The 26,677-nt window shown below is 36.0% G+C and overlaps 1 protein-coding gene and 1 pseudogene across 1 annotated transcript; one reads left to right on the plus strand and one right to left on the minus strand.

Annotated features, from left to right (window-relative positions):
• Positions 1 to 304: 304 nt before the first annotated feature.
• Positions 305 to 26,495, plus strand: LOC140150533 (ribosome biogenesis protein wdr12-like). Its single transcript, XM_072172562.1, has 12 exons — positions 305 to 425; positions 5,746 to 5,831; positions 6,979 to 7,192; positions 8,811 to 8,926; positions 9,087 to 9,241; positions 15,509 to 15,554; positions 18,012 to 18,100; positions 20,494 to 20,634; positions 21,217 to 21,322; positions 22,417 to 22,549; positions 23,484 to 23,556; positions 24,148 to 26,495. Exons 1-12 carry the CDS (start codon positions 364 to 366, stop codon positions 24,256 to 24,258), a joined length of 1,332 nt encoding a protein of 443 aa, XP_072028663.1. The 5' UTR covers positions 305 to 363; the 3' UTR covers positions 24,259 to 26,495.
• LOC140150534 (microfibril-associated glycoprotein 4 pseudogene) lies at positions 10,070 to 12,079 on the minus strand (annotated as a pseudogene).
• Positions 26,496 to 26,677: the final 182 nt, after the last annotated feature.

The raw sequence follows: 26,677 nt of genomic DNA on the forward strand, positions 1-26,677 counted from the left end.
AAAAAAATCCTGCGTACGGGCCTGGTTTGACGATTGATTCGACTTCTATGGACCATTTTAGAAAAAAATTAGCCACCATGTCCCTTTCGAAAATCCCGGCATTTTTCGCTAGAGGCCAAAATCCAATCAATCGTCAAACCTTACTAGCCAGAGAGTGGTCACCAAATTGAACTTTTTCGCCCAACTACTGTAAAAAGGTCAGACCATCATTTTATGCTATTTACATAGTTATGCACATTATCAATTAAGTTCACTGTGACTAAATTGTCACATCCTGATTTCTATTTATATCCTTGGCGCAGCGAGCATTATCAGTTCTCCATTAAAACAGGGATTTAAACAATCGTCAACACATCGATCGCAATGGCGTCAGCTTCAGAAAGTCTATCGCATTTGCAGGCAAGGTTTTTCACTAAACAAGAGCAGTAAGTATGACTTAAATCATTGTTTTCACTATTCACTTCATTGCGGAGTCTGATTCCTGTAGCTTGATGTAATTATTATATGACATATCATAGCCAATATTACCCAATGTGATGCGAAAATGCAATTCACGTGGATAGAACTGTTGAATTCGGCAGCCGCGCCGCTACATTATGATTCTACAACACAACCCCGAGCATATCCGCATCACCGCATGCAACAAGTTCTGGTTCTGGTTCTGGTTGAGTCGGCATTGCCAGACATGCTGTACTTCACCAACTTCGCGGTCAAAGGTCTATGCGCATTTAATGGCGTCGCGTCGCGAAAAGAGCTAATTAAATGAAGATTATTTTGAACATTTCCCGCTCGTCGCTGTCACTGTCGTCTCGTCGAGGTCATTCCAGTCGGTCGTCGTTCTGTGGAAGTAGCTGAATTTGTGTACATCCTTCCTGATCAGCTCCCTTTTGAGTTTCCTGCTGTTTCCTTTCTGTTTTCTGATGCAGATTCCAGCTTTGACAGAGGATGGAAACCAGGGACTGTCTTTTGGAATCAGAGCTGTTTAGAACATTTACAATAAAATGTAATGAGAGAATGGTCATCTAAGGAAAGCTAAAAATCACTCTCCTATATCCGATTTAAGGAGAGCAATAGAGAGCGATTGCTCTCGCTCTCCTCAAAACTTAGGCAGTCCCTGGGAAACCACAGTGAGGGCCAACAGCAAATTATGTAGGTAACCCAGGCAAACCTTAGTTAACACATTTGCTAGTCAGCCAAATTAGCGCCGACAATGTCAATGCATTTTACATAGAAATTTAAAACAAGTGCCCGAAGAAAGAAACCTACATAAATATGTTTTCTATACTTCACTTGACCCAAATATGTGATTTTTATGCTGATAAGTCACCCGCACATGGAATTTTAGAGGATTTGGATAGCAGTTCCATTAAAAAAAGCTGCTATCATAATGAGACTTAAGATCTAGAAACACCCCGAAATGCCGTTTTGGGGAATTTTGCTAGCTGAAACTTTTTGATGAAAGTCAATCTTTGACAAGATGTAACTTTGCTACGGAAAGTGCTATGAAAAAATGGTTTTCAGTTTTGGCTTTGTTTACTCAAGGGCTTTAATTTGATATATGAAATGATGCAGTTTGATGGCAAATTTGAATTCACCTAGCATACCTAAATTATGCAAAAATAAAGAAAAACTTATCAAAAAGATGAAATTTGTGTTGAAGTGTCTTATTTTTTATATTTTTTTTGTCATTGAAAAACTCACGGTTTTGATACTACCCACCCAGTACACCTTTTCACTGATACAAGAGGGGGGGTAATTTGTTTGAGGGGCACCCTTTAAAATGTTTAATTATTATAAGCACTAGCTGATGCATTCACCCCGGGCCCCCTCCCCAGGAAAATGTTTTTGAGCAGGCACCCTTTGGAGCACTGGCTGGCGATGCTCCCTATTCCGAAGATCATTATGAAACTCGAGGGCCAGTTCACTTGATCATCAGAATGGGGTCACTCCTGCTCAAGTATGATCCCCCCCCCTGCCCCCATCGCCCAGCTTAAGTTTTGTCTTTAAGCAGGCACCCTTTGGAGCACTGGCTGGCGCATGCTCCCTATTCCAAAGTTCATTTGCGGAAACTAGAGGGCCAGTTCACTTGATCATCAGAATGGGGTCACTCCTGCTCAAGTTCCCCCCCATGACGTAGCATCATAGGAGTACGTCCCCCCCATCAATTTGAACATTTAAAAAATCAAATAGGAAAATGGCCAAAAAACAGCATGTGTCCGCCCCCTCCCCCTCCCCCCGCCATCATACCCGATGTGCCCACAGTCATTCATGCATCTATCATAGCAAAAATCTGCTAGCGCTATGCATGATGGGATAGGAATAGGAAAGGTCCAAATTTGCTTCTTCCCCCGACTCATAGTCGGCACAGAATGAGAATCTATCCCAGCATGCACAGCATGAGCCCATTCAATATACGCAAACCATGCTGGGTTAAGCATGTTCACTCACTGGCAAAAGTCGCCGAATTCGTACTACACGAAGTCCCCAGTTCACTCACTTTTTGCGCAAGGCATCCATCCAAACTCATCAAACCAAACATTTTTATGTACAAAAACTACCTTTATTCACCGCGTGCTCCATTTAACTTACCGCTCAACTCCGTTATTTAGATATTTGGAGAGTAATTTCCGAATAAAATTAGATCGAAATCGTCACTTCCAAACCCACTACAAAGTCGCCAAAATTTGCCGCGACCACGTGCGAATCATCTGACCTCTTCCGGGTTATGATCAAGTTCAACCTTTTGACTTGACCTTGTAAGCTTTGGAACTGTTTTTAACTCGATCTAATTCCCCCAAAAATTTTTTTCAAAAACATCGCTGTAAAATTTACTACCGGTAATGAATTTTCAAAATGGCGCCGGGTGCGCGATTTCCCTATGCTGAGAGAGGCTGAATATTGCGCATGCTCAGGTAAGGAATGCTCACATACCTAGCCAAGGACGGCCAAGGACAAGGTTTCGCAAAAACAGTGTCTTTTTTGGTGCACATCACATGTGCAGAGACTGAGAGTGGCGTAGCCTATAATTAAGGAAGTCGCTAAATCTTGTTCGCGAGCAGGCTCCGAGATGGTTTGACTTTCAGCTCTGATTTATTCGTACATTGATCGGGTACATATTGTAGGTATGCCAGGTGAATTTAAATTTGCCATCAAACTGCATCATTTTATATATCAAATTAAAGCCCTTGAGTAAAGAAAGCCAAAACTGAAAACCTTTTTGTCACAGCACTTTCCGTGGCAAAGTTACATCTTTTCAAAGATCGACTTTCATCAAAAAGATTCTGCTAGCAAAATTCCCCAAAACAGCATTACGGGGATGTTTCTAGATCTTAGTCTCATGATTGATAGCAGCTTTTTTTAATGGAACTGCTATCAAAATCCCTCTAAAATTCCATGTGTGAGTGTCTCATCACCATAAAAAATCATATATTTGGGTCAAGTGAAGTATAGAAAACATGTAGGTTTCCTTGACCGACCTGTTCTTGAAAAAATTGAAATTTCTATGTAAATATGTATGTATTGTGTTTGGTCCCCGGTCTAGGCGAATTTCGCTGACTAGCAAATGTGTTAACTAAGGTTTGCCTGGCATACCTACATATTGCCATTAATTTGATTAAACCATCTGACGTTCATTTTTGCAAAACTATTCAATCAATCACTATGTAGGTACCGTATGCCAGGCAACCCTTAATTAACACAAATGTTAGTCAGCCAACTTCGCCTAGAACACAATACATATATTTACATAGAAATATAAAAGAACTGGCCGGTCTAGGAAACCTACAAATATGTTGTCTATACTTCACTTAACCCAAATATATGATTTTTTATGGTGATAAGTCACTCGCACATGGAATTTTAGAGGGATTATGATAGCAGTTCCATTAAAAACGCTGCTATCAACATGAGGTCTAAGATCTAGAAACACCACCGAAATGCTTTTTTGGGGAATTTTGCTAGCTGAATCTTTTTGATGAAAGTCAATCTTTGACAAGATGTAACTTTTACGGAAAGTGCTATGAAAAAAGGTTTTCAGTTTTGGCTTTTTTTACTCTGAAAAAGGCTTTAATTTGAAAAAATGATGCAGTTTGATGGCAAATTTGAATTCACCTGCCACCTGGCATACCTACACTATGCATGTAGGAACATTATTGCTCAAAACAGGAGCATTTAAATTTCAAACTTGCTAATCATGCCTCCATAGATTGATGTCAGACCTACTTCAAGATAGTAAAGAAAAAAATCTGATGAAGCACCTTGACAGTTTTTTTTCATTTATGTAAAACGTTACGGATGTTACATTTGAGATAAAATGTAACGTCCGTAACACTAAATCAACAGTGTAGGACGATAGGCCTACAGGAGTATTAATTTCAAACTTGCTTTTCATGTTTAGAATGGAGTCAGGGCTTGCTCAGAACTGAATGGAGATTTAAGGATATGTACCATCTGTCAAAAGAGCAGGCACTTTCGCGTAACGTCCGTAATGCTTGTTTCTAATTTTTGTAGCTAATTAACTAAGAAAGCCAAAACAAAATTGCTTAATTATATTGAACATTAGAGCATGATGTAGAGTGTGTACTATAATCAAATTAAGTATTTCTTGGCCAAACTGGAACATGCGCGTTGCGTCCATGTAGTGTACTAAGCGTGTACGCAGTGTAAGGCGTGTATATACTTTCTTCTGTACCGCGCTATATTCATGTGTGTTTATCGCGGAGCAACTAGCGTTCACAGTGTTCCAGTTTGGCCAAGAAATACTTAATTTGATTACTAAATAAAGTGTTATCCTAACAGGCTCAAACATGTGTGCTATTCACTTAAAAGTTGCATGTATCCGTAATGCAGGGGTAGCGCTGGGTTTTCAAACAAGGGGTCAAAAATTTGAAATTTTGTGAAACTATGGATCCAAAACAATAGAAATAAAGGGTTCAAATGACCCTTTAACAACCTCTAAATGTTCATTTTCTGCCAAAAGCTAAAAGAATGCACCTATGACCCCATGGCGCAGGTGAGCGCTACCCCTGCCGTAATGTCCGTAACAGTGGAATTGGCCATTTGCAAAAAAATCCACTTTTCAGAGGGAATGTTTAAATGTAGCCAACAGGGACAGAACGGTCGTTCAACTGTTCAGTATAGTCCGAAAAGGTTAAATGTTAGGGGGTGGGTGAAAGTCTACATTTTGGAAATTCTGCGGCCCCCGCCCCGCAATTAAATCCTGGCTATAATATAGGCCTAGCTATTAACAACACGGAATCGCTTAAAATGTTTTGCAGCAACTTTTAAACATGTTGTTTACATATATTTTATACTATTATAACCCGAAATTCAACGTTTTCTAGCAACCTTTTCTAACCTTAATGTTTTATGTTTGTTGGGATAAAGTTAAAATCAATCATTTTGTCGAGATAGACACCCATATATATATATGATAAAGGATGTGACGGTGGGATGTTTCTCACTAATTTGAAATTGAAAGAGCTCAAAACTTCATGACTTGATCGAGAAATCCATCTAGTATCCACTAGTAATTCTATGAGGGTGATTGAATTTTGTTGCTTATTTATTATCCAGCTTGAATTAGGAAACAATTGGACATTTGAAAAAAAAAATTCAATTGGCCTTAGCATATTTTTCTCAGAAAAGTATTTTGTCCTGTCACCACTAATGTGTTGTAAACGACGAATTGAAGTGATGTTATATGTTTAATGCTATAGTCATTATGGTTGGCTCATTTTGTTACAGATATGCTGTGCCCGACACACCATTCTCAGTTCCAGCAACCGTCACTGTAACAGAACTTGGCGCTCTCATTAACAAACTTCTACAAGGTAAAGTGAAATTCAATGCAAATATTTTGTTGGACTACCGTATAAAATAGCACAAGGTTGTTAGTTGTTTAAGAATTGAAATTAATACCGGAAGTAGGTTTGCATAATACTTAGCTAAGTTCTAATAAATTAATGGTAAGACAGCAATGTTTAAATTATCAATCAGACGACATCCATGGTGAAAAGCCGGTTCTACCTTTATGTAAGCATTATCACACATTTTAAGGTTTGGTTTTAGGGTTAGGGCTATTGATAATACACATTTTGTAATGCTTGACATGAAGGTAAGACCAAAAAGCCAGACTTCATTTAGGTGGGCACGTCACACAAAAAATAAGTTTTGAGATACCGTACCGTAATTGTTGAAAATGGTTCATAGATTACTTTTTTTTATTATAAATTAGGCCTATTTTGAACAGATTCAAGGAATCTTTCAATTTGAATTCCACAGTCAACACACCCCCTGTGGAAGATACAACCTGAATCTTTTACACAGGTGTAGACATCAAATGGAGTCATCCATTCAGGTAACTCAATTTAAAATACATACTCCCTGTGTGAAAAGGTAAAGTCTTTCATAGGGTTGTATAAATATCAAATGGACTAGCCAGCATTGCCGGGATTTTTTTTTCTTGTTTTTCATTGTTGTCTACTGCATGGAAATTGTGTATAATTAGGAACAATCTGGAAAAAAAGATGATTCCAAATTTAGTGGTTCAAAGTGAAACTTTGCCAATAAACTGACCTGTAGTAGTTACTAGAAATACAGTTACATATGTGACACGATCTGGTCCATGGGGGCCAAAGGAGGCATTTTTGAAAATTGAGTTACTGAAATTATTACATTAAATTAACAATAGGCTATCATTTACTGAAAACAGCAAAGGTCTAGCATACTTGGTTCTAAAGTTATGGCGTTTTTTGATGTCTATTTTCTTAAGTATTTTATTGTTTTTTTACTCCACATTTTTGCCTTTATCTCAGTTTCAAATTTGCTGCCTTTGGCCCCATGGACCAGATTGTGTCACATATTATACATTGCATTATCACAAATTGGTATTTAAATTTAGTACCCCTACCAGTACCATACATTTGTTACATGTTTGGGTGTGATCTTTCATCATTTTTCATCTTTACTTATCATCAGGCCAAAGAGAGGAAGATGGCAGTAGTATTGACTTTGACTTTCTTATTGATGGAGAATTCCTCCGTAATGCTCTTGGCACCCATCTAGAGGAGAAGGGCATTTCATCGGAGACGGTTGTTGAGATCGAATATGTGGAGAAGCAACCTGCTCCAGAACCTATTGGAAGTGTGTTGCATGATGACTGGGTTAGCAGTGTACATGCTTCCAATGACTGGTAAGCACTCTTCTATATTCAAACTAATTAGCACCTCCCTTAGTACAACTAAAGTCTGTCAATGTCTGCATAAAATTTCGAACCGGCTTAGGATTGTGATGACTTTGACTAAAGAATAATACTAATTTCGATTTGCATTTCACCATTTTAATAAGCATTTTAATGGCTGACTTAAGTGCCAGGGTGCTTAGTAGGTCGAACAGTATAGGCCTACAAACGCATCAAACGCCCCCTATGTCAACCGATTTTCTTCTTATTTGATCAAAGTGTGCCATTTGCTAAAATATTAATCTATACCAAATTTAAATTCAATCGAATTCGAATGTCGTCTTCTGGGTCCACCGGGAACTCAAAGTTTGGACGGATCTTTGTAGTAAATATCACAATTACACATGAGGCAGCTTTTTATATTTCCCTTATTTGCACATAAAAATCATGGCTCCCACATGCATTTTGTATCTAATTACACTTTTTAAAAGAGTGGAAATGGAATGTTTTATGACCTCACATCATTTTTTAGTGCTTGACAAGTGTTGTACAATAACTATTTTTAAGAAATTAATAGCTGCCATATACCAACATGTTATTTTAATACATTTACTGTAAATCCCATGCAATTTACCTGTTCAGTTTTACTAGTCTAGTACAAAGCTATACTGATGTTCATTAAAAAGCTTTTTTGGGAACATGAACATGACTGTCCTCATAAATGAGACTATTCACCCTGTCATTGTGAAAATCCAGTCTTATGGCAGGTCCTACAAAATCAAGTCGCCAGTTCCGTTAAAGTTGCACTTGGCGCTTTCGCATATTTGGCTTCTTTCTTCTGTCTTGTTCCACAACCTGTAAGATGTTTTGATAATATTCTTCAGATTGGGCTGCTGATAAGAAATCTGAGCTGAGCTTGACACCACGCTCTCCTGCATCATTTACCACATTGATGGCACGAACATTGACGGCACGAACATTGACTAGTACCGAGGTCTGGAAAGCTGGAGATTGAGGCCAAGTGTCAATGTTGTCTGTAAGAAATCCATGGTCAAGCTGCAGAATATGCATGGTGAACCACGAGTCCTTGCCTGCTAAGTCAGAGAGTGTTGTTGCTTCAATGATGTTATCTGGAAACATCTGGTTTGACTGCTTGGCACTTAGTTGTGTCATCTCACTGAAGAAATTATTCCACTTGCGCTCTTCAGTGAAAAAGTACCAGCAACATAGAAACAAGCTCTGGCTACTAAGCTCCTAGCAGTCAAACCAGATGTGGAAATGATCACAGCAAGTAATCGCTATGGCATAGGTTTTTAAAAAAGCCATGTTTCCAGGTAACATCACTGAAGCAACAACACTAGCTGACTTAGCAAGCAAGGACTTGTGGTTCACCATGCATATTCTGCAGCTTGACCATGGATTTCTTGCAGACAACATTGACACTTGGACTCAATCCCCAGGTTTCCAGACCTTGGTAGTCAATGTTTGTGGCAGTGCCATCAATGTGGTAAATGATGCTGGTATTTTCAAATTGATGGCCTGTGGTGGGTACATGAAGCTCTTGCTGTTGGGCAAGTAAATTTTCAAGCACAATTTTAGATCTTTTTTTATTTTGATGTGTTCTTTTCAGGATATTAACTGGTTCCTATGATAATGCAGTTAGGATATGGAATGAGGATGGAGAGAATCTAGCAACCCTTCAATACCACTCAGATCCTGTCAAGTGTGTCAAATGGATCAGCAAAGGTATTTAATTAGTTTATACTGAAGCTATTGTACACATGTTATACCCCCTGCCCATCTCAATCATGGTTACTTTTTGTTAGTTTCCAATCACCGTGTGACCAAGGTAACTAAGATATGGAAACAGACAAAACTTAATCCAGGTAATGTTTACACTTTTCAGATGGTCCAGTAAATCTGTTAGTAAGTGGTTCCCATGACAACACTCTCCTTATATGGGAATGGAACGAGAAAACCCAGAAACACAAGTGCTTGCACAGCTGCAGGGGACACGAAAGGAGTGTAGATTGTGTGGCCGTCGACTCAACAAGAACAAGAGTGAGTGTTCCATTTTCATTTTCTTTTAATTTGACTTGGTAGGGTTGTAGAGTATGATCACCTCTTGTGCTGTATAGTTGTTATTATGTTATTTCACACATTTTGCATATTAAAATGATGATTGAAAATATAGTTTATCTGAACTCATCATAATATATCCCAAGCCAGAAGTTGGATGTTAATTTGATGACATGTGTGCTCTATTGTCTCATGTAACACAGGCAAGAACCAGTGAAAATACAGCAAAAACAACAACTGTTTAATAATGGTAAATAAGTGATAGTATTATTTCATCAAAAGACAAATAAAAAATATGCAAACAGTCTTTAATTAGTGAAGTTGTGTTTAAAAGAAACAGCATGTAATTGTATGAAACAGCCATTGCAATGAATAATCAATGCATCAAGCTTCCAATATCCATATTCTATGTTATGGTAACATCTTTCTTGAATAAAATAATTGCTAAGGGGACAAATCAAAAGTTTGATGACATCGTATTACAGTCCTTTTGTTAGGGTGGAGGTGTCAAAAAGTCTGATTACGTTTGTTAAAAAGTAGTTGAAATATTGGTCAAAATTTATGTTTCAGGTTACACTTTTCAATATTTCACACAACATTTCAGGGAGGGAGGGGTCAGCTCAACTGCCTATAAGAAAAGCACTTTTGTTTATAGGACTTCATCAAACATTGGATTTGTTCCCTAAGTAGACAACAAGTGATGACATGCCAATAGATTGTGTATTCTGTAGCTTGTTTCAAAACTACAATGGTTATCAGCCTGCAAAATCATCAGTGAATACTCAGAAGACATATTTTATTAATTGTAAGAATTCTGATCAACAAAAGAAAAATCTATGATTGAGACATGGTTAATATCATATCTGCAAAGCATCAATATTATTAGAAAAATGCTGCACTTGACAACATATTTGTGCATGACCATAAGTGTGACTGCCAAGGTGCATGTGCCTGACCTCGCCATTGAGACAGGATCACACTTTGAATGTTCTAAAAATATGTAACAACATTAGATCTATGCGGTCAAAAGGCTATACTTTTTAAAGCTGCCTAGAATCGTGTGATACCCAGCTAGATTCAGAGGTCAAGTACATCGGCCACAAAATGAACACGTAATATCTCATTCGGCATCATTCTACATTGATAAAGCATCGTACATTAAATGTCAGCTTAGCTGCAATCTAAGTATTTGTGAATAGAATGTATTCATGAAATTGGTTCTCCCAAAAAGACTGTCGGCGTGAGTTTGAACAATGATACTCATTGACGTACATGTAAACAATAAAAATGCAGTTAAGACAATAACAATGTTCTCTCAGCTGTTAGCCTTCCAAAAGATCTGTTGTTAATATTCTCTAGATCAATGCAGTAAATCTCTTCAGAAATATGGAATTGAGAATCAATCAAATCTGATAAGTTTACAGGCAGTTAAACCTGAGTTGAGGATTTCATCATTTTCAGGCCATTTTGGGATGTTTTTGCTCAATTGTACACATTTTCAGATGTTTTTATGCAGTTTCAGGTTTTTCCATGAGAGTTACATTCTCATACCTAAATTTATGTATCCTTAGTTAATGTTTAAATTCGATCAATCAGGTATTCCTATTGCTTTGTTTTAACAAACTCAAAAGCTGCCAATTCTGAACCCGCCGTATCTTCATCTCGGTAATTTTAAGTGATTGGTTGCCCCTCCATCTCTGCCACACTATCCCTGTGTATTTATCCCCGGAAGAGCCCAGATATCGTCCATTCAGATTGGAACGTTGGCAAGATTTATACCACCAGGCTCCTTGGAACTTGACAGCACAGTTGCGTTTATGCATGGCACATGAATTTTTGCATCGGTCGTTATCCCTGTCCTTGGTAGTAAAGGCGGAATTGCGATGGTAGGAGAGAGAATTTCCAGCATTTCCACTGTAATCTCCAATAATAAGTTTATAGTTAGAGACTGCATCACCTATGCTAAATTTGATATACTGTGCATATGCGCTGGTACCATTGAAATCTTCCATGTCAATACGCAGGGTCCAATGTCCATTTCTGGTAAGTCGGCGAATTTGTCTCAAACCTAGCAAAACTCCCCTTCGGTGCTTCCAAAACCACGGACATAATCCACCCATCTTCGAAAAAAAGTGACGGATCCATCGAAGCGTCTTTGGAATACAGTCCAGCCGCCATCGTCAGTGTGCATATCACAGTACACAGTGAATGAACCCAAGTTGTCTTTCGGCGTGATGCTATATGGGCCGCTCACATCCGCTCCTCGTCTCAAGATATCTTGGCAATCCTGAGCTGGAGGCAGAGGCAGTCTTCTGTTGAGAACAGTCAGCTGGTTCTTCAGAAGCTTTGCAACAGTTCTGAAGTAAACACCCATTTTGAGAGACATTTTATCCAATTGTTTCTGCAAGTCATGAGACATCTTTTGGAAATAAGGAAATCTTTTCCTTCTATTGTCTTTATTTTGTGGAGGAGCTGACATGGTAGTCGCAGTTATCACATTTTCTGCCAGTGAGTCAGTAATCATTGTATCGGTTGTCAAGTTCAAGGCATCTGCGACGCAATTCAAGCCATTACACTCACCAGTAGACTGTGGCTGTAGGGTTGATTTATTGATCGAAGTGCCATAAACGTAGTTGATGCCACTTGCAAACATCATCATCAAAATGATTATGTACACAAAAGTCTTTTCCATGACTGCAGAAATATTCTTTGCCAGTGTGTATATAAAGCTGGTTTAATGTTGATATCTGTTGGATTTAGTTTCATCCAAGTATTTTGATATGAGCATATGTACAGCTGGTTGCAGTTTGTGTTGCCGCAAAGTATGACCATGTGGGGGAGTGCCAAATTATGTGTAATACTAGACATGATTCAAATTTTCTTAGACACAAAAAGAATTAGACATACTCATGTGCAAAAAAACAACAACAAACAAACAAAAAACACTCATACACAGTTAAAAATGCTGAAAAGATATCTAGATATACTTGAAGATAATACAGTCTGTAACAAGAAAATTACAATTTAAAAAAAGAACTATTAAAAATGTGTAATTTTGTCATATGTTGGTTTTCTAATTTTCACCTGTCATAGAGGTAAATTCTTTTTAAGAAAAGCTACTATATGTATGTCAAAAGGAGACACTTTGGGGCAGGTTATCAATTTTGAGGTTTTTACATACCTTTTAAAATATAGAGATATTTTGCTCCACAACACCGTTTTCCCCAGTGAAATCAGACATTCCTAAGCGAAGATATTGATTTTGTAAGTTATGGTATTATAAAATTGGAAATTGAGATATCGGCCTTTAAAAATATTATTGACAATGTTCTCCGTTTATGATCCTGCCCAAAAGTGTCTCCTTTTGACATGACATGTCACATATAAGCTTTGTTCCAATCAAATTGGTGGATTACCCTACAAACTCAACCTTGTAATTTATACCTGTTAAATAGAAATTTCTCTCATTTGATGGATGAATTTTCACTGCCTCCTGCTTTATTTAAAGAAATTAAGTCCTACATGTATTACAGACGATGTGCAATTTACATTTTCAAAGCCCAGAAAGAATTTTAATTAAACATCTTATGGATTGGGTACTTTAAGTGTTGTTGTGTATAACATCTGGCACACTGTACTTGTTGATGTTACCTGTCCATACCTGCTAGAAAGTTAACATGTTCCTGCGCAGTATTCCAATGTTTACATTGTTATGCATCATGTACTCCATATGGTACGCATCATTCGTCAATAAAGTTCATGGAACTAGTTAGTGACAATAAACTTGATGGCTTTGACATTTTAATCAGTAGGCAACTATATATGCAAGGTTCACTAGGGGCACACACATTGAAAATAATATGTGATTATGTATTTGATTTAATGAGGATATATTTTTTTGCCAGCTTGCTTTATGTCAGGGGTGACAAGCAAGTATTAGAATGTTTTTTTTTGTATCTTTACCACTTATTTTGAAGATCATCAACAACAAAATACAAAAAACATATCTTGAAGTTTTGACATATATGCAGACCACCCTTGCTATATGTAAATGATACATGGGGTGCTTTCTTTCATATGCTTACAGTATACAAATGTAGTCAACATGATAAGTTGTTAGTTTATCACATTTGTTTCTTGTGATGTTTGTAATGTTTTATTAACGTCATTCAAAATAAGTTGTGATAAATTGTTGTTTTCTCAACATGTAACAAAAAACTCAGAATCTTGAATTGGATCTTTTCAACATTATATTTGAAGAAAGAAAGCCTTTTATTTACAAACATTACACTTGTTTTCATCACTTCCATGCACTCATTATTTGTACTGAGGTAGCTCTGTTTTGGACAATTAATAGATTAATATTTTTTTATTTTTTTACTGGGGGTGATTGTAATGTGAACAAATCTGCATCTAGTATATGGCTCAAAATATGCTAAGGTGTCATATTATAGCCATATATTTTGACATCTTTTTTAAAATAATAATTATAGAAATGGAATATTTGCTAGTTTAGTGGCAAGTTTAGGTAGTAAAGACATAGCATACACAATTTAAGTAAAATCCTTTCACTCTAAATAATAAAAATAATAAAAAATAGCTGTAAAAATGCCTATTTTTACACTTTTATTTGTAACATGCCAAGAGACGCCTTTTTTTTCAACAGCTTTTAATTTTTTTATGGATCCTTATAGAAATTCATGTGACCTATTTCCCAAAATGGTGCAGTAAACCAATCAAAAAAAAAACAGAAAGAGGCATTATGAATTATAAGTTAACAGATCAAAAAAAGGATTTAAAAGTTTGCCTTATGTATGTTACTATTGTCTGTCAAACTTTTGATTGATTTTGAAGTCCCTCAGTTTTTTATAAACAAAGACTTGAAGCATAAACTAAAGGGTAAATCTATTGTAAATAACTTCATTTCTCCATATTATAATCAATTTGTAAGTGGCTGCCATCTTTTTTGAACATATAACAATTTTAAAATTTTCTTGAAATGTCTGTCAAATAGTAACATACGCAAGACGGTGCTGTAATTCCTGCTAAACTAGGGTGATACAGCTAATTAAGCTACATGACATAGCATTTAGCTCCACCTAGCTTTGTGGCACTATCACTTTGTGAGGAGAAGCTTTTTTGATGACACAATCCATTGTTAAGTGTTGTCTGTCAAACATTTGTACGCAAGTAACATAAGCTAGATTTGTATGTGTCTGTCAAAAGTAACATACGCAATACGTAAAAAAAAAAAAAAAATCACTTGATGTTCACATTATGATGATAGTTTAGAGTTTATAAAAGTGTTTTAAAACATGTGATTTATAAACTGCATGTGATCTTTATTCAATTTCCCATCTTGAACTACGGTTTTTGCCGATTTTTTATTCTGTATGTTACATTTGACAGACATCTTGTGTATGTTATGGCTTGACAGACACACATATTTTATTTATAACAATCTACCCTCCTTATTCTAATATTTGGCCACTTTTTTTTCCACTATCAGTCGCTGTAAGACCTACACCTAAATAACCACAAAATACCTTATGTAATACTTCATAAATTTTTATTTGATTGCAGAAAATCATCAAAATTGTGTCTGTCAAATATAACGTACGCAAGGGCTAGAAAATTAAATTTGTGAAGTAAATGGTCTATAACTTATCTTTCTTTTAGTGTATTATGAGCGATATATGTGCATACTATAATTTAAACCTGGTTGGAGACCAAAAGAAAAGAGCTGGAAAAATAATTGTGTGTTACACTTTTATGACACCTTAGCTTATTTTGAGCCATATACATGTACAATGTATGGATGGCATGGCGTGAGTGCCACTGGAAACACAAATGTTTATTTTCTTGGCCTTATTTGATGTTTTCTCCTCCACTTAAAGTGCTTTTTTTGTGTGTCTAGCTCACTGTATTATGTTGATAGAACAAAAGCTCATGGAAACAAATGGTGAAAGTTAAAATCATTGGTGAAAGTTAAAATCATTGATAAAATTTCAGCCAATTATTTCAACATTAAAGTGGATAAGACAATCTGGTTCATTGGGCCAAAGTGGCAAATTTGAAATGGCGATAAAGGCAAAATATGAAGTAAAAAACAATAAAATACGTAAGAAAATACAAAATCACAAAACTTAAGAACACAAGAACCAATTCATGCTAGACATTTGGTGTTTTCAGTAATATTATTTGTGGTAACTCAATTTAATAATATCTATGCTATGTTTCCTTTTTCAGATGTGCAGTGGGTCTTTTGATAAGATGATTAAAATCTGGTCTGCAGGTAGGTACTCCATATTCCAGAAAAATATAGAACTAATTTTTTTGAATGAAAAAAATATTATCCTGTTATTCCAAATGAAACATGGCTAAATCCTAATCCTTTAGTTAGTCCTAACTAGCAATAAAAGTCAAATTTTAATATTTGGGCAATTTTTGGAAATAAGGGCCAAAAACATGCGTTTTTAGGGTGTTTTTTGTATGCTTTGACAATCAAGCCCAAAGACTTGTACTAAGACTAATTTCAGTTTATTCTAAATTCTAAAAATTCTAAATTTTGGAAAAGATATGTTTCATTTTTATAACCAACCATTGATTTAAAGTAACACATAAAAGTGAAAATTAGAGCTAAATTTCAGCATATCGCTCATTCTACAAAATCGGGTGCCAATCCACTGTAAAAATTGAAAAAATAAAAGTTGTTCAAAAAGACCTGCTTTTTGTGTTTTTTAAGAGTAAATGTATCACTACTTTCAGATGTAAAAGATTGCCAACACCACTTGCATATTTTTCTTGCAGGAAGTCATGATGTTTTTTTTAACACTAAAACTCAATGTAATGTGAGCTACGTTACCGGCTCCAAAATGGGCTGGTTTTACTTAATCCAAGGTCATAAAAAGCAAACAAAAGATCACTTGAGTGAAATGTAAAACCGATTTCACCATTTCATAGAAGTTTTAAAGATGTGGGGGTGAGTGCGTGCGTAGCTCACAGTAACATAGTTCACAGTTTTTTTAATGTTTTTGATATGATTTGCGAACGTTAGAACGTTGACCTACATGTACCTTGACCTAAGGCGTCGGCACGGGTGGATCACTCTGCCTTGCCATCTGTGTCATGATGCTTTGCCAGGTTGTTCTTTGTGTTGCTAGCCTTCCAGCTTCCACCAGGGATGTCAAGTTAATGGTTGAGGAGTCTGTCTTGATGCAATCCGTCCATCTCTTTGCGGGTCTTCCTTTTGGTCGTTGTGGAAGTATGTTTGCTTCCAGGAGGATTTTTGGATACCTTGTGTTTGGCATTCTTTGGATGTGTCCAAAGAATCGCAGTAGTTTCTGAGTTACTCTGTTTAAGATGGTGTGGTTCATATCTAGTGATTGACGTTAGAACGTTATGTCCTTTAATTCTAATATAAATGGGGTTCGATCACTGGTACCTATCACATATTATTAGGAAGTACATGTTATACAAGTGCATACTATGGAATCCTGGTAACGTAGCTCACCAGTCTTAACAATGTTTACAACTTTGCTATGCCAAAAATGCTACAGCATCACGATTTTTACTGTGATTTTTAAAAACCTATGAGTGTTTCCTTTCAAAACCGCAAACTACATTGATACCTCTGTTTTACTTCTTTCCAATAACGTGTGTTAAAAAGGGGTAACGTAGCTCACAGCGTTTTGGTGGAAAGTGCAATTTATTTTAGAATTACACAAAGACGTTTTAATCACTAAAAAATTATGTTGATAAACAATACGATGGTGCGTTATCTAATTAAAAAAGGAATTAAGGAAAGGAAACACATTTATTCAAAGAAAATATTAAGTGTCAGATTTGACACTTGAGCAGTAGAAACGCATTTTTAGCGATTTTTTAGAACTGGCTCAGTTCCTCGGACTATGAGGCCGCTTAGGGCGAGCGAAGCGCGCCCGGCGAGGCCGCGGAGCCTTTGCAAGGGTTAATCAGGCTGAAGAAAGCATTTAAAGTATGGAAAACTATATATGTCCGTGTAGATCTCGTTGAGTTCTACCAGAAAAACAACATATTTGATGCCCTAAATGCTCGACAAAGTTTTTGTGGACCAAAGAATGGGAAAAAGGCTATTGGCACCCGATTTTGTAGAATGAGCGATATACTCAAGATTCTGAATGCTTAGACTTGTTCCAAGTCTGGGTTTATCCTTAGTGTAAGAGAGCACAAAATACTAATAGGGTTAGGATTTAGGGTTAGGGTAGGATTAGGCCTACAGTTGGGATTTGTTTGGTATTCTCTTACACGAAGGATACACCCAAGTCTGTGATTTTTGTGACTCGATTGTCAGAAAACATGCCAAAAATGCATGTTTTGGGCTCTTTTTTTCAAGAAATTAGTAAAATATAGTTATATTGCATAAATAAAATATAGAGCTCTATTGAATTACTTTTCTAATGATTACTCTTCCAATTTTATGGTACTATCATGACTAGAATATAGTTTAGCCAGTACTCAATTAGGGAGGCTGGGCAAGATCTGTACTGGTATCCGTAATGACACAGGGATTTCTCAGACATCCTGATAAAGGCTGCACCATCGGAAAGAAAAAATTTTGGTTTATTTATCAACAAGTTCGATTCATTTTTCCACTTCGAGTTTTGCTGCCTAAATATTTGAAGTTGCTTGTGATTTAGTTTATGGTATTAGGGAAAATGCAATTTATAGTATAAATGTACTTAATTCCTGTATTCCTCCATTGATTTTTCAGTTCCAGGTGAAGGAGAAGATGAACCATCAGAAATACAAGAACAACAAAGGAAGAAAGCAAGATCAGAAGGTCGCAGACCTTTGACTAGAGTAAGTTATTATGTGCTTTTGTAATTGAATATAGTCCAAGCTGCCTTGGGTGTAGCTTCCCAGCAAACACAAAACATTTGTAAAAGGTTTTAAATAGGTTATACTTAATTATATTTTGGATTTTGGTTTTGTAGTAAAAGCATTTTAATAACATTATATGTCATAAAAGTTGAGAAAACACACAACAACAGTGTGTTAAAATGTTTTGAAAATGTTATGCAAAATATTTTTTTGCAAACATTTTTGCCAAATATTTTATTTTGTCATTTTGTAAGAAAATTTTTGCAGTAAGTTATCAAAAAAATGTTTTTGAATGTTATTATGGAAACGTTTTATACACTGTATATAACCCAACATTTAAATGTTTTCTGGCAACTTTTTTTAACCTTTTGCGAATGATGTCGAAAACATTTTGTGTTTGTTAGTGCCTCTTGAGACCGTATCTTTGTGATCACTACATACATGCAATGACAAATTCCAGAGAACTATACTGTGCCAAGAAAGTATCCTTACACTTGGAAAAATAATCACAATTTCAAAACTGAACCATATTGGGGTAAATTTGTTTTTAATTTTTTAATAGATGCAAGATGCACTATCTAATCCGGCACATTTTGACACCCCATTGAATCCAATGTGACTTCAAGAAGCAAAGTTACGAGCATTTGATTAGACGAAGGTCCAGTTTTAAAAGTGACACACTGGCTAGACTATGCCATAGTCGAATTTTATTAAAAATATGTTATTATTAGTCATGATGAACCCATTTCGTTGAACTCAAAATTATACTGATATTTATTAAAATTAAAGTATTCAATAGTAAAATGGTCATAAAGAGTTAAAAATATCAGACGATTAGTGACAAAAGTAATTGAATGCAACATTATCTTGCATAATTATAACGGCTCACTTTAATACTGAACAATTCTGATTTTGGAATCTACCAGTTTATTGATAGCGAACCCCGAAATTTCGACTATGAACTTTGAATTGTAAGCAGAACTTTACCCCCTAGACTTTGCTCTCTAAAAACACATTGTCAAGCATACTTGTTTATCAGTCCATTAACCACAAGTACGCGCTAGATGTTTGATGAGAGATTAACTTTCGGCGTCAACACAAAAGCGCCACAAATACCACAGACAGTTGTTTACGGTGTAGTTAATGGTAATGGCGTGGGCCCAGACGATTTAAACCATAGCGAGGTATGCATATGGGCGACCAATCACAAGGCAGATCCATTTAAAGATGCATTACATCATGGCCAATTTTAGTTAGGCCAGAAATTGGCCTAACTCGCCATAGAGTCCCGTGTTAAAAATCTTAACCGCAAGGCAATGTCAGTAGACCACTTGGGAAGCTAACAAACAGAGGGAGTAGGGTGACTGATCAGATGTGAAAATTTATCAATTGTGCACACATTAATTAAATCAGAGTTTTAAGCTTAAATACAATATCCAGAGTATGCACAATGGGCAAGAGGACTACGGGGTAGTCTACACACTGGCCTATTCAAACTCCACGGACTAGACAGTTGGTTTGAGAGTGGTAAATGTCTAATTTGTGTGTGCCTTTAATTTAAAACAAAGGGAACAAAAGAATACTGAAACAAAAGAGCTGACAAATAAAATGCAAGTTATGAAAAGTACAGAGAAGTAAAAACTGAAATAAATACTGCTTTAAATAAAGTTTCATTGAAGAAACTGTGTTGGCGCTTGTTGGAATCTTTTTGCGCCTTGTATAGGCCAATTTGTCACTTTTAAAACTGGACCGTTGTCTATTCAATTGCTTGTAACTTTACTTTTGGATGTCACATTGGATTCAATGTGGTGTCATAATGTGCAGGATTAGATAGTGCATCTATTACAAAAACAAAGTTACCCCAATATTGTTCAGTTTTGAAATTGTGATTATTTTTCCAAGTGTAAGGATACTTTCTTGGCGCAGTATAGTTCTTTTCTTTTCCATCATAACGGTTTTGGAGCAATTTGGTCAACTTTGTATGTAGCGCAAGGCTGTGTTTTGCCATTGTTGCTGCATGTGCTTGGTGAATCATGTAACATGCTTCACATATTATATGGGGAAGGTTTATTGTATTTGGTATTGGTAAAGTTAATTTTTATTACTTCCGTGGTCCGAGCTGTGCACCAAGCGTAGACGAGCGTACACACAGAAGTAATAAACAATCACGCTGATTGGCTGATCAACGCACTTGACAACAAGCCGGTTGACCCATTGATCTTCGGCACAGCGTGTAGTAGGCGACCTTGTCACTTCTACGCGATCGCAATTCACCAGCGCGTACTCGGACCACAGAAGTAATAAAAATTAACTTTAGTACGCATTAATCGCAATTATATCTGTTTAATGTCCATTGTTGTCGCTATTTTCAGACACCCATGATGACATTGGAGGGTCACAAAGAAGCGATATCATCCCTAGCATGGCTTACAACAGGAGAACTAGTCAGTGCCTCATGGGACCATACTATGATAATATGGGATATGGAGCATGCTACACAAAAATCAACATTGGTAAGTGTCATTTTGATGAGAGGTTTATCAGGTCTGTTGATTAATCAGCTATTTTGAGTTTATTTGTCAAGACCAAATGATAAACTTCTGTTTGTCTGCGGACAGTTTCGCGAGGAACCTTCTGGCTTTCTCAAATGTGTGACATTATATGCTATATTCCATATATCTACCTCCAGTCACCGGCACTAGCTTTGAAGTTCAGCGTGTTCTACTTGGTGCATGTGCATACTTTTATGCGCGATCAAAGTGGTGTGTACATGTATGTACATGTGCACTCAAGAAGCAACGCTAAGCCAACGCAAATATGCTGAACTTCAAAGCTAGTGCCGGTGACTTTAATTTTCCACATCATTCTAATTGCCCAATGAGGCAACATATTCTTACAGAAGTGCTATAATAGTGGCACAAATGATATTGCCAAGAAAATAAATCCTCAATGCATATGCTGCAACATCAGAATGAGCTAAAATGATATGGAAATCTTTGTCATCCATTGATTTGTGTTGCTTGTTTGCATCACATAGGCATACAGCAGTGAAAAATATATCCATTAATATGAATGTAAACTTGATTTCCTTTCAGACTGGTACTAAAGTGTTTCTAAGTGTGTCTCATTCAGAGCGTAATAACCTCTTAGCAACTGGCAGTGCTGACAGACATGTCAGATTATGGGACCCAAGACAAAAAGGCAAGTGCTTTATTATTTTAGTACATTTGTAAGACACACAAATCAATAGTACATGAAGTTCAGGGAAACCTGTCGGAACATTTGTATTGAAATAGGCAGTAGAGGCCTCATCACAAGCTCCAACAAGTGTAACCTGAGTTTCATTTTCCCTTAGTTTCAAAAAGCCAAAAACCAATGAAACCGGTCTTTGATAAATGTTCAAAATCTCTCAATCAACGTGCAATTCTATGTTCCTACCAAATTTTTTACTCAAAATATGACCATGACTGGTAGATTTAAATCAAAATGCCGTCTTTTAGACCATATTTTATCGTTTTAGTGCAATTGTTTCGGGGCGGGCTCCTGTCAACTTTTTTATGCAATATTATTTCTAATTTATAATATTATTGATGTTTTCCTTTATAACCTACATTTATATGTTGTATTGTGCTGTTGTTTAATATGCCTACGGATGTTTGAGCCTGGTCGTGTACCTTCTCAACCCTCCTGTCTGGCATTAAATGTATTCCTTTTCAATATATCTGTTTTTATGTGTATTATGAATAAAATTGAAATGATGACACTAACTTTTAAAGAGTTTTTCTCCCATATAATCTTGTGTATATCCATATCAAAAAGGATGCACATATGCATGGCAACTGCTACATGTGTCTCTCTTTACATAATAGCTAGGAATACATACCAGACTCATCTCAAGTGGAGGTCACTTCAAATCACCCCCATGTCACATAGTTCAGGAATACAGAGAACATTCCTAGACCATGTGACTTGGGAATGATTTGAAGTGACCTCCACTTGAGATGAGTCTGGTATTTATTCCTACTTATTATTTAAAAAGAGACATGAGACTTAATGAAATTGCAAAAATAAGGACCACAATCCACCATTTTGGTTTGTGGCTCATGGAGGACAAATAGGTACAGTATTTGCCTCCATGAGTGATACGCAAACATGGTGAAGTCAGTACTTTGTCGTTTTACTGCATTGGTTAACTCACTGTTTACCTCATTATTGACAACTTTTGAGAAAACGTAAAAAAATGTATCAAAGTGCTTTATATAATGATGAGCTTCAATGTCGCTTGCTATTTCTAGATGGTACAGTTGTGAAGACATCTTTAACACACCACCAGGGCTGGGTGTCATCAGTTGCTTGGTCTCCTGTCAATGCAAACCAACTAATATCAGGGTCATATGACAACACACTCAAACTATGGGACATCAGGAGGTAAGGCCCCCCCAAAACAAAATTGTTTGTTTGTCCACGTCCGACCGACCGTGTACCCTGGTCCCGACCGTGTCTTTTTTTTTTTTTTTTTTTTTTCTAATTTTTTTTGGCATCGATGGGACATCGTATAAAACAGTGGTTAGTACAAATTTAAAGAAAGAAAATGTAAAGAAAATGAACAGTATAACATGCAGAACCATCTCAAGAGTTAAACCAGTGAAGTGCTGTGTGTTTTGACTTATTTACCAGTCTTCAAATTGTCAGTTTCAAGTGCAATATCTGGTAAAAAAAAAAATATTCAAAACCAAAGCTGCCTTGCGTACATTTTATATATTACGGTAATATTTTTATTTTATGTACGTAGAGATACCTGTGTAATAAATAATAACGGGCTATTCCAGTTGAAATCCACATATCTATGGAAGACATGACATTAATCTTCCACGCAGGGATTGTAAATATCAAATGGGGTTACTTGAAATGGTGACTCCATTTCAAATCTACACCCCCTGTGTCATGACAGATTAAAGGTCATGTCTTACATAAGGAGTATGGATTTCAACTGGAATAGCCCAATGGAGGGCATTAAATAGTGCTTACTGTATTAAAAACTGATGTCCATTCAACAGAAATGAATACACACATGAAAATATAAAGAACTACAATAAGGTTTGTCTCAGAAAGTCATGTTCATAACTTAAATATTTGCATTAGCACATTATCTGTTTGATTTTTTTAAAATAAAAATACTGCAAATTTTGCATTGTCTTTTTCATGTACATAAAATTTAAGTGTAAAATTCAAACTGAGTTTCTGGGATTTTCATCTATGATATGCCATTCATTTGTTATGGTGTATGTTTCAATATGTTAGATGCATATTGTGCAAATATTAATTCTCTATTTCTCTTCATTTCTAATGCTTGTCAATGCAGTCCTCTTGCACCTTTATACAATATGTCTGGGTTGGAAGATAAAGTTCTGTGCACTGATTGGTCAATCCCAGAGGTGAGTTGGCTCATTTGTATAATTCATGGCATTAGGGAACAACCCAAAGTTTGATAACATCCTATAAATGAAAGTGCTTTTGTTTGTAGATTGACCCCTTCCTTCCCTGTTGCCTGAGTGTGGAATATTGTAAATCCAAACCACAAAAGATCAACTTTGACCGATATTTTTACACATGTACTTGGACTTTATGACCCCCTCCCCCCTAATGATTTTCGTTTATATAGGTCGCCATTGAACGTTTGATTTGTTCCCTTACTTTTACCAAATATAAAACAGCTATTCAGTATGAATTGATATGAGAAACACAAACACACATAACAACAAGGAAAACATCCTGAAAATGTGTGATGTGCATGTGTACTTTACTTTAAAATTACAAACAAATATTTAGCCAAAATGGCTATTTTTTGCAAATTTCAGGAGTTAGGTTTGCCCAGAAGTAAACTTCATTTCCCCTCAGAAAAAATAAATACTTGTTGCAATCACTGCGATTTTAGATTCATTTATGGAAATGTAAATCATATTTTGGTTCTTACAAACATAATTTCATTCAGTTGACACTTTATGATGTTTTTCTTATCTTTTCAGCTGTTAGTGTGTGGTGGTGCTGACAACTGTCTTCACATCTTCAAAGCACACAATATTGAACCTTTATCATCAACGGCAGGATCCTCAGAAATGGAACAAGATCAAAGATAACAATATGATTATAGATATGGAAGGAGTAAGATGATGAAAATGATAAAGGACAAAGCTAGGTTTGTTTTGGCTGACATTTTTACACAGGTGCCATCACCTTGCAGCAGCTGATCACTTCAATGTGACAACAGTAGGGCCAGTATAAAGTTATTACTATACTGTATTCAAGCAGAAGAGAAATGTCCAATAACATCATTTGATGATTCCGCCATCTCGAGAGGGTTTGGCATAAACTGCATCATATAAGTCGTTAGCGATAACCATTTGCACTTTGACCAATAAAATGGACCGTTTTTGTTATATATTTCAGTTTATTACCCAAAACTTCAATGGCTCATTGCTGGCAAATATAATATGAACCCAACCAAATCAGAAAAGAATGATGTAGCTTTGATGATAGGAAAGAAAGAAACCACTCATGAAAATGAGGCAGGATATTTTTTCCACCAATTGGAAAATGTGTTTACCAGCACCCAGCACAACTATAGGCCTGTACAGTAATTTTACAATTAAATGATCCAGCAGCTGAACAGCACATAACCTGCAAGAAGTGCAAACTTTATGGACTGGACAAATTTTGGCATATCTCACATAATATTCACAAAAATCAAATTCAGTTTCTTAACTTTTGGAAATGTGGGGCACAGCTTTTGTTGTTGTCAATATGTGTTTATTTATGCCTTGTTTAAGGATCATTTAATGAGCAGCATGGGACACTGGTTTAAGTCTTTGAAAAAATGCAGCATTCCTGGGGCGTTATGGGAGAGGATATGGTATATACTTTCATGTACCTGTTTGTGAAGTAAATCTAATATGAAAGAAATGTTTTATAATTTTTCCTCCCAAACCTAAACCTTCCTAAATCCATAGGGACAACAAAAAGTACATGATTATATTGAGTTTTTAAAAATGAAATTTAGAATACTTTCAAAATTTATGCCAGATTTGGTTCATTTTAAAATAGCTGTGGGGAAAAAATTACGAGATTTTGAAAGATTAAGTAAAAGGAATTATGAACAATATCTGTGCAAACTGTATTCTGTAATAAAAACCCCACCAATAAATGCCCCATATGTTTTTCCATGAGAAAGTGACAGAAATATCTGTGCCATGAGAGAGTAAGCTTAAAATGGCATTTGGCAAGTTAGTGGGTGTCTCAATCAAAAAATTGCATGCACAAACCTGTCCTATAAATATCCTGCTAGTAGGCTAGCTAGTCTTAGCCCGTAGGCCTACAGTACATCACTAGGCCTATTTAATATTTCATGTTAAAACACATGTAAACTGCAACTTCCATCCAGTTTATTACCAACTTGTATTAGAATTGTAATTTTTGAATGAAAATACACTTATAAATGCAATATTGCAGTGATAATATTCTGTAGTTCTACCAATAATCGGTGTTTACATCGCATGCCATTTTGAAGCCGGAAGTACATGTAATTGCCGTATTTTGCCTGGATGAGCAAGCTTACATATTTTTTTTTTCATTCAAAATTTGCCTCTATAATTATTATATAATTAATGCCCTTTTTGATAAATTGCATGCCCTGGGGTGTTTATTACAGGCAAGACAATATGCACAAAGTTTGAAAAGTATCTCCATGTATCTGGGTTAACTGGTAAATAGTATACCAGGACTTGAATTATAAATACTGGGCTAAATATCACCAAATTTATTTCATATTGAAATGTATAGATACATAAATACACATTAAACCAAAGAAGTCAAATGTTAAATCTTCAACTTTTCAATCCTCTGTGAGCTTCATGGACTGTATATCAATTCATGGTATTTCCTAGGGAACAAACCAAAATGTTGATGTTCTATAAATGAAAGTCCTTTAGTTAGGAGACTTGCCCCTCCATCCTAATGTAAGTGTGAAATGTTAAAAATTCAAACCTGGACCCGAAAGAGCAACTTTTTCATCCCCTCTTCCATAACGAAAGGACTTTTGTTTATAGGACATCGTTGAACTTTGTTCCCTTAGTATTTTGTGGTGTATTCCACCTGACATGTAATCATGTATAAAAAGCAGTTAATTGATTAAATCATGAAAACCAAGTCATGTTGTTCTGATGCATTTTTGGCTCTTTGGTTTTTTCACTTGGCAAATAATCCAATCCACAATCCCATGGAAGTGATTTACTGAATGTAATTTGTAGTGACTTGAACATCTTGTCATATGATTGTTAAAACTGACAATTCAGTCAATAAAACATTTTGTTTTGTTTTTATACAAGGGGAAACCGGTCTCATTTGATTTGTCATTACACTGTACTAGTCTTCAAAGTGTAGATTCTCAGTCTTTTGGAGATGAGTAATAAACAGGAGGATATTGAGAATAACTAGCTAGACATCAGTAGGAGCATCAATCAATTTTACACACCACTTCATAATAACACAAAATCACAAATG

Source organism: Amphiura filiformis, chromosome 4 (assembly GCF_039555335.1).
Source record: "Amphiura filiformis chromosome 4, Afil_fr2py, whole genome shotgun sequence".
NCBI classification, from domain to species: Eukaryota; Metazoa; Echinodermata; class Ophiuroidea; order Amphilepidida; family Amphiuridae; genus Amphiura; species Amphiura filiformis.

Coding starts and splice junctions, on each gene's coding strand:
- LOC140150533 (XM_072172562.1), top strand. CDS start 364: ATGGCGTCAGCTTCAGAAAGTCTATCGCATTTGCAGGCAAGGTTTTTC. Junction 7,193..8,810: donor GTACATGCTTCCAATGACTG/GTAAGCACTCTT, acceptor TGTTCTTTTCAG/GATATTAACTGGTTCCTATG. Junction 9,242..15,508: donor TCGACTCAACAAGAACAAGA/GTGAGTGTTCCA, acceptor TTCCTTTTTCAG/ATGTGCAGTGGGTCTTTTGA.